A 17,594-nucleotide genomic window follows, 5' to 3' on the forward strand; every position below is an offset into this window, starting at 1 on the left:
GCTGCCCGAGAACAGTACTGAGCCACGGGCGGATGTGTCTGGGGTGGGTGTTTCCCATCTTCACTCGGGCCTCGGCACCACCTGTCATTTCTTTGTTTTTTCCCTCAACCGGTATTTCTCCTGCTCTTAATGGCGACCCCGAATCCTCGCCGCCCCGGCCAGCTCCCGCCAACACCTCCCTTTCCTCAAAGCCAAGGAGGGAAGCAAATGCCACTCCATATCCTTGTTCCCTCTCGTGGGCAGCACCGAGCATTTGGGAGTTGTAACGCGAGCCCTGCAGGGCTGCGTGAGACGCAGCAAACAGTCCTGAGGACTCATCTGAGGAGAGGCAACGTGGCCAAGCTGACAACTGTTTGAGGACGCTGACCCTGGGGCCCGCCACGCCTCCCCGTGAGCCACCCGGGAAAGGACCACGCCGGCCGACACCTTGAAGTGGACGTGGATGTGGTCCCTGAGGACGTCCACACGGAAGAACTTGCGCCCGCAGATCTCACAGGTGTACTTCTTGTCGCCGTGGGTCAGCAGGTGCTTGTTCATGTTGCTCCTGCAGGAGAACACCTGTGGGCAGAGGGACCGGGACAGGAGGCAGCCGTTCACCATCGGGCTTTAGTCTGATAAACACGACGGGGCACAAAAAGTGCAGTAAGTTGCCCCCAAAGTTAAAGTCCCAACAACTCCTGAGTGTCTGAGACCCACACATCGTCACTCGGTGTTAGAACCCTGATCACCTGCGTCATCATTTAACTACGTGCTCACATTACAGTACAGATTTATAGGCGAGAGCGTGGGAGACGAAGGAGAGGGAAGCAATTCTCAAGGAACAGAAGGCTAATGCTTTCGTGGGACATTTCAAGGTTTTCAGGTGACTTGGGGCCGACAGCCCTGGGAGGCTAGGTGGGAGGATGACTCAGTGGGGGGAGATGGGCTCCTGGGGAGGGACAGAGGCAGCAGGTGCAGCCAACACCTCAGTTTCCCGAGGCAGACTGGGCTGAAGAAAAGAAGTCACTGGAAGCCATGGAGAACTCAGTTTTAGAAACATTTGTGCTCTTTCACTACCTGCCTGGACCCTCCCTGAGTATCAGTGAGCATGTCGCAGAATAAAACGTGCTTGAATGTCAGCACGGAGCTGGTGGTGTCATGCACACGATCTCCCAAAGGCATGGAGGGGATGTGGGGCCAGCACTGCCCCAGAGCCGGCGGGCAGCGGGCAGGATGACCAGGACACCTGGACACAGGGCACAGGCTCCATCCCAGCGGGCAGCGGGCAGGATGACCAGGACACCTGGACACAGGGCACAGGCTCCATCCCAGCGGGCAGCGGGCAGGATGACCAGGACACCTGGACACGGGGCACAGGCTCCATCCCAGCGGGCAGTGGGCAGGATGACCAGGACACCTGGACACGGGGCACAGGCTCCATCCCAGCGGGCAGTGGGCAGGATGACCAGGACACATGGACAGAGGGACATGAGCACAGGCTCCATCCACCCCAGTCCCGTGCAAGGCCAGGCCTGGTCACCGGGGCCCATGCGTATGCTCCATCGCACCAGCTCCCCCACTCTACGATCTCACCAGCCCCAAAGTGCAGCTGGAAGTCAGAGGCCCAATGTGGGGCCCACAGGCCACACTACCCTGTTGACTGCTTGCTTTCTGGTTTGAAAAGAATCAGAAAACTTTACATAAAAACACCAGATTTCCATTTTCTCTTGAAAAGGTCAAAAGATTTGGCAATGGTGCCACATGCCAGCAGGGTGGGTCGAGTCCCAGCTGGCCGTCTGCCTGCGGCCTGCACTTCTCCACTATCTGGAACTGGTGGCTGCTGAGGGTACACTGTGCCTCCAGGGCCCCAGCACCCAGCTCAGGCAGACTGTGTGTGGCTGAGACAGACTCGGCAACTGTACCCAAACACAGCCTGGCGGTCACGTCCACCCCGCCCCACTGCAGAGGCACAGAGCCCGCTTGGGAGCCCCTCTGGGAAGCTCCCTCTGCAGCACGTGCTCTGTGTACTGCGAGGGACACGGGTTCTAGTCCTGAGGACAGAGCCGACCTCAGCAATTCCCCAGTCGTTGGAGGGGAGTCTGGGGAGCAAGCAGCCACACTTCCGTCAAGACCACGGACGTCGTGGGCAAAGACCACCACCATTTTACGCGGCAACCTGACGTGGCTTAGACAGCAGTGCCAGGGCAGGGTTCCCAGCCCCGTGCTGACGAATGGCCGCACTGCGGGCCGTGACCCTCGGGGCTCCTGATGGGCAGTACGCTCTGGACATTTAGGGTCTGGTGGCTCTGTTGAGTTGGCCTTCTCTGATGGCCCACCTTGGACAGATCTGCTCATAAGGGTGACATTATGCCTCACTCACTCGGCACACCAGCACCCACTGAACGTGTCATGGAGCGCCTGTGGCCATGGGCCGTCAGTGCTCTCGCTAGACATGCTCCAGGGGAGACCAGCACTGCGGAGGCTAAAGAAAGCCCTGCACCTCCCATGTCCTCGGTGTGCTCTGCCTGGTCCTCCACCACAGGGACACGTCCAGGGATGCTGAGGAGCAGAGCGTGAGGACCAGGAGTGGCACAGATGGAAAGTTGTGGCCACAGGAAAACCAGGCTGGAAAGGAGGAACAAGTATTTCTAGGCTCCTTCACCAGAGACCCATGGACAGCCAGAGATCAAAATGACAAGGGCACGAAACGAGCGGATACTGTAGCTTAAGACAGCCCGACTGTCCGTTTGTACCCGAAACACTTTTTCCCCTCAATGTTCCATGAGTGGAGTCTCAGCTTTAACCTAAGAAACGACGAGCTGTGCATTTAGGGTCCCGACCTCGAGCAGGGGGGGTATTACCTTGCCGCACACGGGGCACCCTGACGGCTCCTTCTTGTAGCGGACTGGGTTCTCCCCGCTCGGCTCCAGGTCTTCCCTCTTCACTCGCCTCACTCCTGAAATGCCCGCCCCCAAGAAGACAGTGAATACACACAGAACATGCGCTCAGGCAGTTTCTACTTCAGCCAGGGGCACTTCCAGCCGGACGGGGGATGGACATGCCCAGAGAGTGGGACAAACAAGTGAGCAGTCACTCGTACAGGATGTGTCAGCACCGACCACTGCCCCGATACAGGCTCCTGGGGAAGGGGACAGATGCACAGGCCCATGGGAGGCGGTAACACGGTTCTTGCATCTGAGACATTCGGAAACACAAGGGCGGCGAGTGTTTTAAACTTCATAATGTGGAAGAGTTACAATGAGTGGCTGTGAAAGAAGGAACGTGTGCTCAATCAGAAGGCTCAAGCCTTCCGGGAGATTCTTAGAGATGCCTGTAAGGAGGCAGACACTTTTTATTAAAAAGATACTAGCATTCATCCTTCAAATTAAATCAGTCGAATCGGGATCAAGGTGAAAAGTCAGGTGATGATAAAATCTTTATGGTTTTAAGGCATAACCATTCCTAATTGGGATTGAAACAGACTTTTAGAAGTTCACATGAAACAGGTTATCTCTGAACAAGAGAAAAAGAGGAATTCACTTCTCATGGTCTCTTTCTATAGTGCTGACCTCTTCTGGGACATTCACTGCCGGACTTAACAACGCCCAGCTGGCTGCACATGAGACCACACGGCCTTCTCCAGAGGCCTCCCCGCAGCACAAAGCGCACCTGGTCTGAACAGGGGTGTAGACTACACGCCAATGTAGAGGGAAAGACCACGAAACAGCATTGGTTCATTCCCACCGGCAAGTGATCTGAGTTACAGGTCAGTGGTAAAACGCAACCCAGGTGTCTGTTGATCAGCAAACACCTGACTTCTGGCCGCCCCGACGGCGGCTGGCACTTATGGGCCTGTGGGGGCTTCAGAAGCAGGGTCTGGTTCCACCATCCACCAGCCTAGGCAGCTGAGCAGGGTGGGCGTCCCCACCGCACAGGTGAGGAAACCGAGGCACAGCAGCTCACTCAAGCCCACCCAATCACTAAGCGGGCACCAGGTTTGTCTGGAGAGGCCATAAGCGCACCTCCCAAGGGATCCCAGAGGAAATGGTGGGGGAGCTTAGCAAGCCACGTGAAGAACAGCCAGGTAAAAAGCAGAGGGCAAAACTTATATAGGATGCGATTCCAGTCTTCCTGAAAAAATGCATGGTGACACGTGTACACGCACATTTGTACGGAATAGTCAGACTTTATATGCCACTTTGTGTTCTGACTTTTTTCCAACAAACATACACTTCATTTGCAATTCTTTTTAAAATGATTTTTTTCAACCTTCATAAAAAGGTGCTTTGGGGGGCCGGCCCGGTGGCGCAGTGGTTAAATGCGCACGTTCCGCTTCGGCAGCCTGGGGTCTGCCAGTTCAGATCCCGGGTGCGGACACGGCACCACTCAATAAGCCATGCTGCGGCAGGCGTCCCACATATAAAAAGTAGAGGAAGATGGGCACGGATGTTAGCTCAGGGCCAGTCTTCCTCGGCAAAAAGAGGAGGATTGGCAGCAGATGTTAGCTGAGGGCTGATTTTCCTCAAAAAACAAGGTGCTTTTGGCTAGTGAGGGCTGGTTAGCAAGAGAGCTGTAGCTTTTAGGGTAAAAATCAGGATTGCCAACACTACAGTGCTAACTTGCAGGGGGTGTGTGTGAGCAGGCTCTTTAGGAAAGTCTCCCGGGCACTCCCGACTCGCAGTGCCCATGGCTTCCCTTTGGGGCTGCGCCCTGCACAGCTCAGGTCTGCCCCGCGGGGTCACCCACACCCCACATCTCCTTTCTGGGTCTCCCTCGTTCCCGCATTGTGCTGCCTCACCCACCCCACCCCAAAACTGAAGTCCACCTTTCTCTCACACCTGGCCTCTCATAAATCCACCATGTGGACAGGCAGCCCCCCTGCCCCCCCAAGCCTGCTACGAACAGCACAGGCCATCGGGGGCCCCAGGGGAAACAGAGAGGAGGAGGAGGAGGAGGAGCAAGGGAGAAAGCCCTCACGGCCCCACCCGCAGCGGCCGCCCGGCACCTTCTGCCCCACACACTTCACGTACTGGAGTTTCCTTCTCTCTGTCATAGCGAAAGCATGTCTCACAATATTAAAGAACTCTTTGAAAAACCGCTTTTAATGACGGCATCACATTCCATCCTACAGAAAGTCCGGGTTTCTTAACTCCCGCCCCGCTGTGGAACTTGTAGGATGTTTCCAACCGTTCCCACTAACACACAACACTATTAATCCCCTGTCAGTACCTCTCTGTGCCTGAGCCGGATTCCCAGAGGAGGACACCCCACCAGATGGCGGGATCGCCAAACTGCATCCAAAGGGGCTGTGTCAACAGATGCCCCTCCCCGCGGCACAGGGGGCGCGCCCGTCCCACCCCCCAGGGGCTCACCCCACAGGCAGGGGCGCCCACCTTCCAGGTGCCTCCTCTGGTGGTCCAGCATGACGTCCTTGCGGTAGAACATTTTGTTGCAAACTTCACAAGCAAACTTCTTGTCCCCGTGCTTCTTCTTGTGCTTGGAGAGGTTACTGTTGGTGGAGAAGAATCTGAAACACATCTCACATTGGAACGTCTTGTCATCTGTCCAGAAAGCAAGCAAACACACGGCGACTTTCAGGTAAATGACGTCGGATGCGGGCTCAACCTCGTGGCGCGGGAATGGCAACAAGGCACGAGTGACAGCAGAGACGCGTGAGGACCACACAGCCAGGAAAAGGCCTCGCCTGCGCCATTGTAGCCTCTGCCCCAGCACTGGGCTACCCTCGACGTGAAAAGCAAGCATGTAGCTCATCTCCCTTCTCCACCAAGCCATGGCCAGCCCTCCTCCTGCCGCGCCAGGCATCTCACGCAGGATTTGGGCTGATTCCTCGAAAGGAGAGAGGCCTGGGCCCTCGCCTCGCACCCAACCTGCTGCAGCCCCAGCCCCACCTCCTCCGGGCTCAGGCTCAGCCCCCATCTGCCCCTCCAGCCCACCCCTCACGCCTTTCCACAGGCTCCTCCCCACCCGCACAAACAGCCCAAAGTTCTCCCACCTTTAAACTAAACGCTCTTGTTCCCAGGTCCCCTTTAGTGAACACCCCCCATTCAAAGCCCCCGCACTCACTTTCACACACCCCACACACAAACGGACCCACAACAAAGCCTCCAGAAATACCCCCATCCCCACGTCCCGGCCTCACCCCTCCTCAAAGGCAGCCAATCAAACTGCCCCACTGGAGCCTCTGACAGTCCCCACCCCACTCTCTGTCTCCCTGCGCTCTCTCCCTCCAGGCACCCAGGATGGCCCACCCGGCCCTCCTGGATGCCCCCTGAGCCGTCAGGCCCTGCCCTGAAAGCCTGCTCTGGGTGAGCCCAAACAGCAGGCCCTGGGGCACCCGCACAGCACTGGCCCCTCCTCGGGTGTCTGTCTTTGCCCGACCTGCCTGGCCTCCCCCTTGGTTCAGGGGGTCTCAGGGCCTCACACCCAGCTGACGCCCTGGGCCAGCGCCCTCTCAGTCTTGTGCTCTGCTCTGCTCCTTCCCCCTACAGCATCCTCACCCGCTCCCTGCCCACCTTGTTCCTGCCAGCACATGTAACTGTCCACGGGTTTGTCACACAAAAAGCCCCAGAAGGGAGCCCTCACTGCCCACAGCCCTCCTGCAGCGCCAGTCTAGGGAACCTGCAGTCGCTCGGCTGCCCGGCAGAGCTGCTCTCCTCTCCCCTCCCTGTGTCACCGATGCAGGTGGGCATGATGGCATGGGTCACAGTGTGCATCCCCTTCAGAGCGAGGGCCTCAGGATACACCATGTGGTCCTCATTTCTGGGCCCTGGGCTCTAGCCCACTGACCAGCTCAGGGAGTCACTAAACGTCTGCCAAATACACAAATCCCTGAGACCACCCTCAAAGCTGCTATTTTCTACAGTGGACCCGGCCGGGGTTCCCATTCTGCTGCACAGCACAGCCCCTGGGGCTCGTCTAAGGACCCCCGCCTCCAGGGGCCTCAGCCTGGGCTCTGGTGACATTGGGGCCCATCACTCTCCCTTGTGGGGCTGTCCTGTGCACTGGTGATGCTGAGCAGCATCCCTGGCCTCACCCACCAGATGCCGGTAGCATCCCCCAGCCCGCAGCCAGCTGCGACAACCAAAATGTCTCCAGACGCTGCTCGCTGTCTTGGGAGGCTCAGGCCTTGGTAGTTCTTTACCTGCTCTCAGGGTCCCCATGTGCAGCCCAGGTGGACGCCCAGAGGTGCCCACACGATCCCCTGTACCCGCGTGCATGTGCATGCTGTACCTGTGCTTAACATGCAAAACGTTTTCATGCCCATTTTAGTGGATACACAATGGCCCCTCCAGTTCATTCATCACTATTGACTTCACCATTTTTAGTACTGTAGATAATTTAGTGACCCTTAGTAATGTAGCTTTTTTCCTTCCCGCTAAATTTCCTTAGCGTGGATTCTTAGGAATGGGACCCCAGAGACAAGGGCTTCTGCCATCTTAATTCGTGCAGGGTGGGCCCCTGACAGCACAGCTCCATCATCACCAACACCCCCGCCCAACCTGGGCCCCCTCGACCACCCAGGGGGGCCTCCCTCCAGGCAGGTACTGACAGCACAGGTGGGCCTTCCTCCCAGATAGGTAGTAAGGGCACAGGTGGGCCTCCCTTCAGGGCAGGTGGCTCCACTAGCCTTGGGACCTGACAGCCGTGGAAGGAGCAGTGTTGCCCCTGGACTTCAGCGCGCTCTCTCTCCCTCTCTCCCTCTCTCCCTCCCAAAGACAGGACGATGGATGTCTGGAGGAGCCACGTGCACGGGAGGCTGACGGACCATGTTTTGCTCAAGGGCCTGGACGTGAACTCTGCTATTCTCTAGCACAGTCAGGACAGCCAAGGGCAGGACAAGGACCATTCAGAGGAGTTACACCAACAGCTCCCCACACCCAGGACAACCGCTGAGCGAGAGCTTGAGAAAACCTATCAGACTACATGTTTCAAAGCTTCTCCCCAAGGTTGTCCAAGTTCTTGGTTTAATGGTCTATGGGAGACACACATTCACTCAACATGAATACTATAAAAAGTGGAACAGTAAGCAAATGAGCCCAGATCCCAAGATTCTCCTGTGTTTTCCACCCAAAACTTCTAACCTTTGAAATTAGAGGGAAATTGCATTTCTGTTCGCGGCTGCTCTGTTATTTCTAAATAATGAAGAGAGATAAATGCCTGGTTTAACAGAACTTTGAGCTGACATGTAGCAAAATGCTGCTTTGACTTCTTTTATTACCTTCTGTTTCATTCGAGTCCAGAGAAACAGTTAAAATAAAAAGAGGACAACTTCTCCTCCTCGACCCTGAGGCTGCCTCACCAAACACCCGACAGGACGGGGACGTCGTTCTCCGCTCTGACGCCCCACCCGCTGCACCACAAGAACGGCGAGGGGCAACACGGGCATCATTGACTCCAGTCTACAAATCCGGCTGGGCTCGTTGACTACACCCATGGACTCAGCTGGTGGATGTCCCCTGAGTCTGGGGACCCCTGGGGTGCAGGGGGCGGGCTGCAGGTGACGCTGCACGCCGCAAGTGCAGGGATGCTGGGGGGCAGCTGGAGGTCGGGTGGAATGAGACCCACGCTGCCACTGAGAGCCCTGCATGGCGCTGTGCACTGAAGGAAGGAGCCGGCTGTGAAATGGGGGCCCTCAACGCAGAACACACAAACCGAACAAAGGAACAGGCAGACGCTGGGGAGCAGGTGCTGGCCCCCGTGGGGAGGGGCGGCGATCAGCCAGTGTGGGTTAACACTTCTCCGAGACACGGGGCGGAGGAGAAGTAGAACGGAGACATGAGTGATGCACACTGAGGGTCAACACATCAAAGGCCACCCTGACGGGTCTCTGATCCCCATCCTGGGTGTGCTGTAGCCCTCTGCCATGCTCCCTTGGGCGCTTCACACCAGGGAGAAGCGCAGCGGCAGGAGGGTCTTCCTCCACCAGCTGGGCACCTACGTGGCCGCCTCCTGGCTGCACGCGGGAGCTCTGTGTCGTGCATGCTCACCAGCTGCGAACTCAGCCGGACGCACCACCCAAGGCACTCGCCCAGGCCCGGAGGCCCCTCTCAGCCGCAGTCCCGCCCGAGCATGCTGGCTTCCGACTGTACACGAGCACAACTGGGCTCCATTTCACTCTTGGAGACTGGCAGGCAGAGCAGCCTCAGAGCGGAAACCATCGGTGCAGGACAGCAACGTCACCCTGCCCTGGACGCTGGCAGGACCGGGGGACAAAGGAAAGCTCGTGGCAAAAGAAACTAATTCCAAAGGCAAGGCGGACTCCCACCCCTCCAGCCACTGCCCCCACCTCTTTATTTATTCCTCACACGGTCCTAGAACAAATCCTGCACCACTGCTCACCACCATCAGCGAGGACGAGACCCCGTGCTTCACAACAGTCTCAAACGTGGGGCACACACAGCTTCAGTTAAAGACTAACAGGGAGTAAGGAAATAAATGCCTTCTGACACGGAAGTCCCCAGCTGTCTCTTTAGAACAAGTACTGACTGCTTGGCAGCAAAAGCAATGGAGGGAAATGGAAAAAGCGAGGTTGTGTGTGAAACCCCCGTGCTGCCCTTTGAAAGGTCCAGCTCTCCGGCCAGGTGTCCGGGCCAGGCGGGGGGCGCTCACCTGTCCTGCAGTTGTGAAACTCCAGCGCGCTCTCGATGCGGAAGGTCTTCTCGCAGGTGCCGCAGCGGTACCGGTACTCGCCGTCCACCTGGAAGGGAGGCCGCAGGTGAGAGGAGGGCGGGGGGCGATGCAAGGAGCCCGCTGCCCCGAGGGACCGCCCCAGCGACTTCCAGGAGCCCACGGTCCACCCCGTTTTTCTCCGCTACTCTCCCGCTCAATTAGGGACACAGAACTTTTCACTCTTGCTGCCCAACTGCCCCAGAAAGAGAGTCCACGTTCAGGTACCCGCACAGCCGGTGCCAGCCTCCTGGCTCCTCGTGCCGCCCTGTCGGCTCCTGGCCAGGCGGGGACGGCCACCTGCAGCCCAGGGCCCACCTCGGACACGTCGGGAGCCGCCAGGTCAGCCCGGTCTGGCTCACTCATGACTCTTGCTTCTCCTTCCAATGTGATCATTCAGTCAATTGTCTGCTTCTCCCCAGCTAGTGAGACCCGGGCCATCCACCCACCTCGTTCCTGCTGTGCTTGTAGGAGACGTGTTGCTTCAGACTCTCCTTGCGGCTGAACAACTTGGCACATTCCTCACATTTAAACAGCTTGTCTCCTGAGGAACCAACCGAGAAAGAGCTGACTCGCCGCTGCTCCAGCGTGTCCAAAACAACGTGCACGCACGAGGCCCTCAGAGCCCTCTCTCCCTCCACCTCAGACGGCAGAAGGGGACCTGGCGATGGGCAGCCCGCCGCTGCCCCCCACCCCGTCCCCATCCTTCCAGGCGTCTCCAACCCTCCTTGGCGGCGGCCGGGGGGGCACTCACCGTGGGAGCGCACGTGCCTGCTCAGGTTGCTGCTGTTCTGGAAGATCTTGCTGCAGATGCTGCACTGGTACACCCGCCGGTGCTCCCCGAGCTGCCGGACGAGCTTCCGCCGGATGCCGTGGCGGCTGGAGAGGATGAGACTCCTCTTGAGGGTGATGGAGCTACTCTGATGATGGGGGAACCTGCCGGGGCCAGACAGGGGGGAAACTGAGTCATCAGAGAAACAAGCTCAAGGTCACAATCATTTTGGAAAGAGCTCATTCCAGATCTCCCCAGCTCACTATGAGAAAGGAGGGAGCGTGCTCAGGCGTCACCCCGGCTTCAGGGGCGTGTCAGATGGAGAGGCACCGTAAACCTACGACGGCATCAGGTAGCTTTCTCCGTACCGGCTACGCATCTCACTGTGTTTCAACTCCGGCCACCAGGAAGCTTGGAGCCCAGTTTGTGCCTCAACTAGAGTAACCTTGTCTGCGCTCTGTTCTCACTGGGTTTGGTCTCTGCTCTGTTTTATATTTTCCCTGATTCTGGTTTTTAAAATTTCTTCTCCCTATTAAATGTGTTTCTGAAGGTAAGCCACCAAAATCCTCTGGGCAATAAGATAGACTATAAATAAATAAATAGGTAACACCATTTCTGACGTTACTTTGCTCTCAGTTTTCAGTATTTCCATAGGTTCCCGGACCGTAGCGGACCAGGCACCCTTTGACAACTGGGAGAGGTGCTCCAAAAAGGGCTGGAAGAAAAACTGACACCTGCGTATTAAATTTCAGGGCAAAAATTTACCCAAGAATAACAACGAAAATACAAGCATTTCCATTGTTCACAAAAAAGAAAGAAAAACACAGAGCTAAGGGTTAAATTTAGAGAAATTCAAATATGAAACTGTTTTACCATAGCAGCGTTATTCATAACAGCCAAAAGGTGGGAGTAACATAAGCGTCCATCAATGGAGGAATAGATAAACAAAATGTGGTCTATACACACGAAGGAATCTTATTCAGCCTTAAACGAAGGAAATTATGACACGTTACGACATGGAGGAACCCGGAGGACGTGATGTGAGTGAAATAAGCCAGTCACGAAAAGATAAATGCTGTATGATCCACTTATCTGAGGTGCCCAGAGTCACCGATACCTCACGTAAGGTCATCATAGAGATGAAGGTAGAACGGGGGCTGCCGGGGGCTGAGGAGTTAGTGTTAAATGGGGACTGAGTTTCAGTTTGGGAAGATGGAAAGTTCTGGAGATGGATGGTGGTGACGGCTGCACGATGATGTGAATGTGTTTCAAATGACAGAACTGTGCACTTAAAAACGGTTAAGATGGTAGGGGCTGGCCCCGTGGCCGAGTGGTTAAGTTCGCGCGCTCCGCTGCAGGCGGCCCAGTGTTTCGTTGGTTCGAATCCTGGGCGCGGACATGGCACTGCTCATCAAACCACGCTGAGGCAGCGTCCCACATGCCACAACTAGAAGGACCCACAACGAAGAATATACAACTATGTACCGGGGGGCTTTGGGGAGAAAAAGGAAAAAAATAAAATCTTAAAAAAAAAAAAGAAAAATGGTTAAGACGGTAAATTTTACGTTATGTATACTTTAACACAATAAAAAAAATTTTTTTTAACTGTTTTGACAGTGGACGCCCTATTCAACTCGAGCTCCACGACGTTCGTTCCACCCAAGCATATCAGTTTCCCGCCACCAGGAATAAACCAGCCCCCTCTCACATCTTCCCGCTCGGAGGCCCCTCCCCTCCCCAGGGGATTGGCTGACACGGTGCTTCTGTCCCTGGAGACCGTCCCCAGTGCTGGGCCAGGACTCACTTAGGCACTGAACTGGCCTCGCTGGCGGTGGTGGCCAGCTTCCCCAACACCAGCTCCATGATGCGCTCGTCCGGCGTCGCAGTCACGGGCTCATCCGGTGGGACCTCGGTAACGATCTCTGCCACTTGGTCTGTGTGAAGGGGATGGGACAAGCCACGTCACCACCAGGGCAGGGGACAGAACCCAAGCGAACCAACAGGACACGCCCACGGGGACTGCAGCCAGGCCAAGGTTGGAGACACGGCTTGCAAGATTTACACAGAAAAAAACAAAAAAGATGGAGAAACTAGCAATGTTTTAGAATCCACGTATTTACCTGTCTACACAGAAAAGCAAAACGTTATTCTTAACTCAAAACTGGAGTTATACATTGTGGTTCTTTTTTTAAAACGACAGCAATCATAAGTCTATACCAACCCCAAGCAAAACATTTTGATATATAAAGGGACCTGATAACCTAATAAATTAGTCCTGACAGAGGTTTAGAAATATTTTTATCATTGGACAAGCCATCTTCAGTATGTTCAAAAGCAGATAACCATTTTATACAAGGGTCAAATATCAAATAACCACAATACTAGGGACCCAGGCCTGAGCCTCTGGACAAAAGAAATACGGCAAGATTACATTTCACCTACAACGTGTGTTCCTAATGCAACTAATAATTAGTGAAATACTCACTGAGCTTTCCGCCCCCTTCTCCCCTTCTACCTGTTTACAGGGAAATAGGGAGACCGCCCAGGGGGGTTTGAGCCACTCCTCCTCCTACCAGCTCCAAACCGGCAGCCGGCGGCACCCAGAGCAGCAGAAGTGAACTGAGACTACTGTGGGAAGGCCGCGCCTCTGAATTCTCTGTTTTAATTCTGAGAAAGAATAAGGATTTCTTCTCATTCTCACAAAAGAAGTCCTGGGATATACCAGAGAGCAAAAAGAAAAACTGCCCCAGGGTCAGAAAAGAAGGCAGAGAGGGGACCCGTGTCTGAGCATCACGTCTGGTCCTCACGTGTGAGGCCCACCAGGAACCCGCTGGCACCAGGCAATGCTGGCAGAGGCTGCGTGAAGACCAAGGGGACAAAACCTTGCAAGACTGTGCATGGAGAAAGCGGGTCAAAGTTCCCTCCAAACTCTGCTGAGGATAGTGTATAATCAGAGAACAAGCTTAGCCATGGCCTGGAAACAAGCTATGTGCCCATGCACAGGCAATGCGGGAGCAGACGGCGGGGCGTTCACACGATGAACCAACCCTGCTCGGCAGCAGAGGAGAAGGGGCACCCAGAAACCTACTGTGGACGAGGCTCACCCCATAGGCCACGTGCAAGACACTGGCCACAGAAAGAGTGCCATCCACGTGAAATCCCAGGATGGGAAAGACCACTCCATAACAAGGAGGGAAGTGGCTGGGGGCATGGAAACGTTCTCTGGCCTGATCAGGGTGCTGGTTACACAGGTGGACCCATCTGTCAAAGTCCAAAATTCACACACTTTCTGGTGCAAATTGTATTACATGTAAATCGCACTCTAAAAGCACTGATTTAGAGAAAGAGAGAAGGGCTTAGATTCCACCTCCATGTGGTCTCTCTAGGCTGAAGTTTCCCACCCAGCAGAGTGGAGACATGGCCTTGGGTTCCTCTCTCCTCCCTGGCAGTTGTCTTCCAGGACCACCCCCACCTGCTGGCTCTTCTCCCAGGACTAGCCCCCAGCTGCTGGTTCCTCCCCCAGGACTACTGCCCACCTGCTGGCTCCTCTCCCAGGACCAGCACTCACCTGCTGGCTCTTCTCCCAGGACCACCCCCCACGAGCTGGCTCTTCTCCCAGGACTACCCCCCACGAGCTGGCTCTTCTCCCAGGACTAGCCCCCACCTGCGGCTCCTCTCCTGGAACCACCCCGACCTGCTGGCTCTTCTCCCAGGACCACGGCTCACCTGCTGGCTCCTCCCCCAGGACCACCGCTCACCTGCTGGCTCCTCCCCCAGGACCACGGCTCACCTGCTGGCTCTTCTCCCAGGACTAGCCCCCACCTGCAGCTCCTCTCCTGGAACCACCCTGACCTGCTGGCTCTTCTCCCAGGACCAGCCCTCACCTGCTGGCTCCTCCCCCAGGACCACCACTCACCTGCTGGCTCCTCCCCCAGGACCACGGCTCACCTGCTGGCTCTTCTCCCAGGACTAGCCCTCACCTGCTGGCTCCTCCCCCAGGACCACTGCTCACCTGCTGGCTCCTCCCCCAGGACCACGGCTCACCTGCTGGCTCTTCTCCCAGGACTAGCCCCCACCTGCAGCTCCTCTCCTGGAACCACCCTGACCTGCTGGCTCTTCTCCCAGGACCAGCCCTCACCTGCTGGCTCCTTGCCTTCAACGATGACCAGAGGCTGCTCTGGTTTCGACACTTTGGGTTTCCTCCCCCTTCGAGGCTTTTTCTTGTGCTCTTTGGTGGCACTGACGCTCTTGGGGACAGCCGGAGGCTCCCCACGGGGCACGTCGGGCTCCTTCTCGGGGGCTGCTTCGTGCTGGCTGGTGGGGGGAAGGCTTTTGGCTTGTTCCAAGTGACCCACCAGATGCTCTGCAGGAGAGGGGACAACCACAAGGAAACAAACGAGGACGCTGAGGAAGAGGTCAGCCCACCCCCCTTTTGTCTGTTTTTAATTTTATTTGCTAACAGTGTGCCCTTTGCATAGCTAAACCAACTTTATTTCCACTGCTTTTGAAAAATAAAAGCATTCCCACTGCACCAAACATGAGTACTATTTTAAAAAGTGAATTAGCAGACAGAAGCTGAGCGGGTTCACCGTGAACACAGTTTTGTAAAAACTAAACGTGTGCATGCACATGTAGGTGCAAAGAAAAACGAAGGAGGGAGATGTCAGAATACTCATGTGGTCCTTGCCAGGTGGGGACGTTACAGGCAATTTTAATTTTCTTTAAGCTCATTTGTATTTTCTAATTTTTCTATAATGAATATGCAATATAATTACTTAAAAACGCAGCCTCTAAGGAGAAATATTCAATTCATGATAAACAAAATTGTCTTTAAAAACACTGCATGAAAGGGGCTGGCCCCGTGGCTGAGTGGTTAAGTTCGTGCGCTCCGCTGCAGGCGGCCCAGTGTTTCGTTAGTTCGAATCCTGGGCGCGGACATGGCACTGCTCATCAGACCACGCTGAGGCAGCGTCCCACATGCCACAACTAGAAGAACCCACAACGAAGAATACGCAACTATGTACCGGGGGGCTTTGGGGAGAAAAAGGAAAAAATAAAATCTTTAAAAAAATAAAAAAAAAAAAAAAAAAAAAAAAAAAAAAAAAACACTGCATGAAAGCAAAAACCTCTGCTTTATCTTCAACTGAAGAAAAGCCTCAGAAATTCCCAAGGAAAGATATCAGCAAGAAACGCGGGAAGCAGGAGGCAGGCGGGGATGGGCACCAAGTTCAAGAATGGCCCAGGTCCCCAAACGAAGGCAAGGCCAGCTCAGACCAGCTGGACAGCAGGGGCCAGCAGGAGGGGTGACCCACGAGACAGACGGGGACCAAGGCGCTCCAAGGACAGAGGCGCCCATGCACACTGATTCCTCCCACTGTAAATCTCAGCTGGTTCTACACAGGCGTTAGTGTGAAGCGGTGGCTGTTACTTCCGCTCTTGCTCCTTATTTAGGGACATTGTGTTGAGTGAGGGCCCTCGAGGAGCTGTATCTAGGGAGGGAAGAAAATTAACAAGCAGACACACTGTAACGTGTATAACATGACACGTGTTGTAGGAAGGGTTCGGCAGCTCAGCCACATTGCACAACAAGCTAACGATGAGCCCGCCTGGCTGAAAAGGCTTGGAAAGATGAGGTAAGATAGAGACCCACCACTCCTCCCAAATTGTAACACACTGTGGGCCTAAGAGAAAGAAAACAGATCTCTGTGTGGTGGCAGACATGGAGAGAGCTTCAAGGCAAAGCGTAAAGACACAGCTGACCGGGCCCCAGGCTCTCACGCACATGCAGGTCTGGGAGACCTGCATCCGGTCTACACGGGGGTCCAGGAGTGAGCTGCTCACGTAAAGCCTGGAACATCCCGATGGCCACGTGTCTTGCTCCCCCTTGAAAAGGGATGGTGTGGAAGTGACAGCGCGAATCAGAGTGAGGTCCACACAGGACTCTCTAAATTGAACTTAGCAAGCTGACCCGTGCCACCCCCTTACCATTCAGGAGCTGCAGCTCGAGGAAGGAGGAGGAACACACTTTACACACCCACTGGCTGGGCTCCGATTCCACCGGGGCGCTGTTTTCTGGGGTGCCTGCAGCTTCGAAAGAGAGGAGGAAAAGGTGACCCACAGCAGCGCGTCTCTCGGAGAAGCCCCAGCCCCACGGAGAATGCACCTGTCCCGACAGGCGAGATGCTGGAGACAGTAAGAACGACAGCTCACGCTCATGAGCACCCTCAATGCTCCAGGCACCGTGCTGGGGGTTTGACACACATGGACTCCTCCAGTCCTTGTGAACATGCCCATTTCACTGAGGGGGAAATTGAGCGCAGAGAGGTGGAGCCAGGCAGCCTGATGCAGAGTCTGTGGCCAGTCACAGAAACACGACTTCCTCCAAGAAGCTGGTCCAGTGCGACCAAATGCATCCCTACATAAGGCTTCAAAAAAAAGTGCATCCTCCAGACCAAAAGGAAGTCCTCAATCTCTCATTGGCTCAAGCGACAAGAACCCGCAAAGGCCAGTCAGTGGTGCCCTGAGCCTAGTCTGGCCACGGCTCTAGCCCAGCGCTGTCCAACAGAACCTCTGCAACGACAGAAATGCTCTGCAACTGCACTTCCAGCAGCCGCACGTGGCCAGTGCCCCAGAAGAACGGAATTTTTAATTTTATTTAATTTGAATTTAAATTTACATAGTGACCCAGGGCAAGCGGCTGCTGTCAGGGCAGTGACTCTGGCCTTCACTGCACTCCCAGGGGAGTGTGAGGACAGAGGAGATGACCAGGGTTCATGCCACGCAGACGGAGAGCCTGGTTGTAAAGAGGGGATCAGAGGCTCCTTTTAAAAAAAAAAAATTACTGATGGTCTCGTGGGACCTAAAAGTTCATGATCTCCTGGCCCAGCCCAGTTTCTCTAAGCTCGTCTGGCAGCCTGGCAGGGCTGGCCTGGGGCCACGAGCCCTCACCACCACTCCCGCTCCATCACTGGACAGCCTCTGTGGACACTCACGACCCATCGCAACATCCCGGGGGCCGCTCACACAGCAAACTCCCGGGTCCTTGAGAAAATCATCCAGAACTGCGATTCACATGCATTCAGTACCAGGAAAAAACACACCTCTTTCTGCATCTAAAACCAGTGATAAGTTTGCAAAGGATGGAAGAAAAAGATGC

General features: G+C 55.4%; 1 protein-coding gene across 4 annotated transcripts in view; it reads right to left on the reverse strand.

Annotated features, from left to right (window-relative positions):
• Window positions 1–17,594, reverse strand: part of PRDM15 (PR/SET domain 15) — a 71,943-nt gene that overhangs the window by 23,387 nt on the left and 30,962 nt on the right. For 2 of the 4 annotated variants that reach the window (XM_070598069.1, XM_070598070.1), the window contains exons 6-14: window positions 16,424–16,519; window positions 14,577–14,801; window positions 12,243–12,372; window positions 10,421–10,602; window positions 10,116–10,210; window positions 9,610–9,697; window positions 5,373–5,540; window positions 2,841–2,935; window positions 427–558 (exon numbers count right to left, since the gene is read on the reverse strand). In XM_070598069.1, coding sequence (XP_070454170.1) covers window positions 427–558; window positions 2,841–2,935; window positions 5,373–5,540; window positions 9,610–9,697; window positions 10,116–10,210; window positions 10,421–10,602; window positions 12,243–12,372; window positions 14,577–14,801; window positions 16,424–16,519 — 1,211 coding nt within the window. Of the gene's footprint in view, window positions 1–426; window positions 559–2,840; window positions 2,936–5,372; window positions 5,541–9,609; window positions 9,698–10,115; window positions 10,211–10,420; window positions 10,603–12,242; window positions 12,373–14,576; window positions 14,802–16,423; window positions 16,526–17,594 lie in introns of all 4 variants that reach the window. The other 2 variants (XM_070598067.1, XM_070598068.1) reach the window with 1 other exon arrangement.

Source organism: Equus przewalskii, chromosome 27 (genome assembly GCF_037783145.1).
Source record: "Equus przewalskii isolate Varuska chromosome 27, EquPr2, whole genome shotgun sequence".
NCBI classification, from domain to species: Eukaryota; Metazoa; Chordata; class Mammalia; order Perissodactyla; family Equidae; genus Equus; species Equus przewalskii.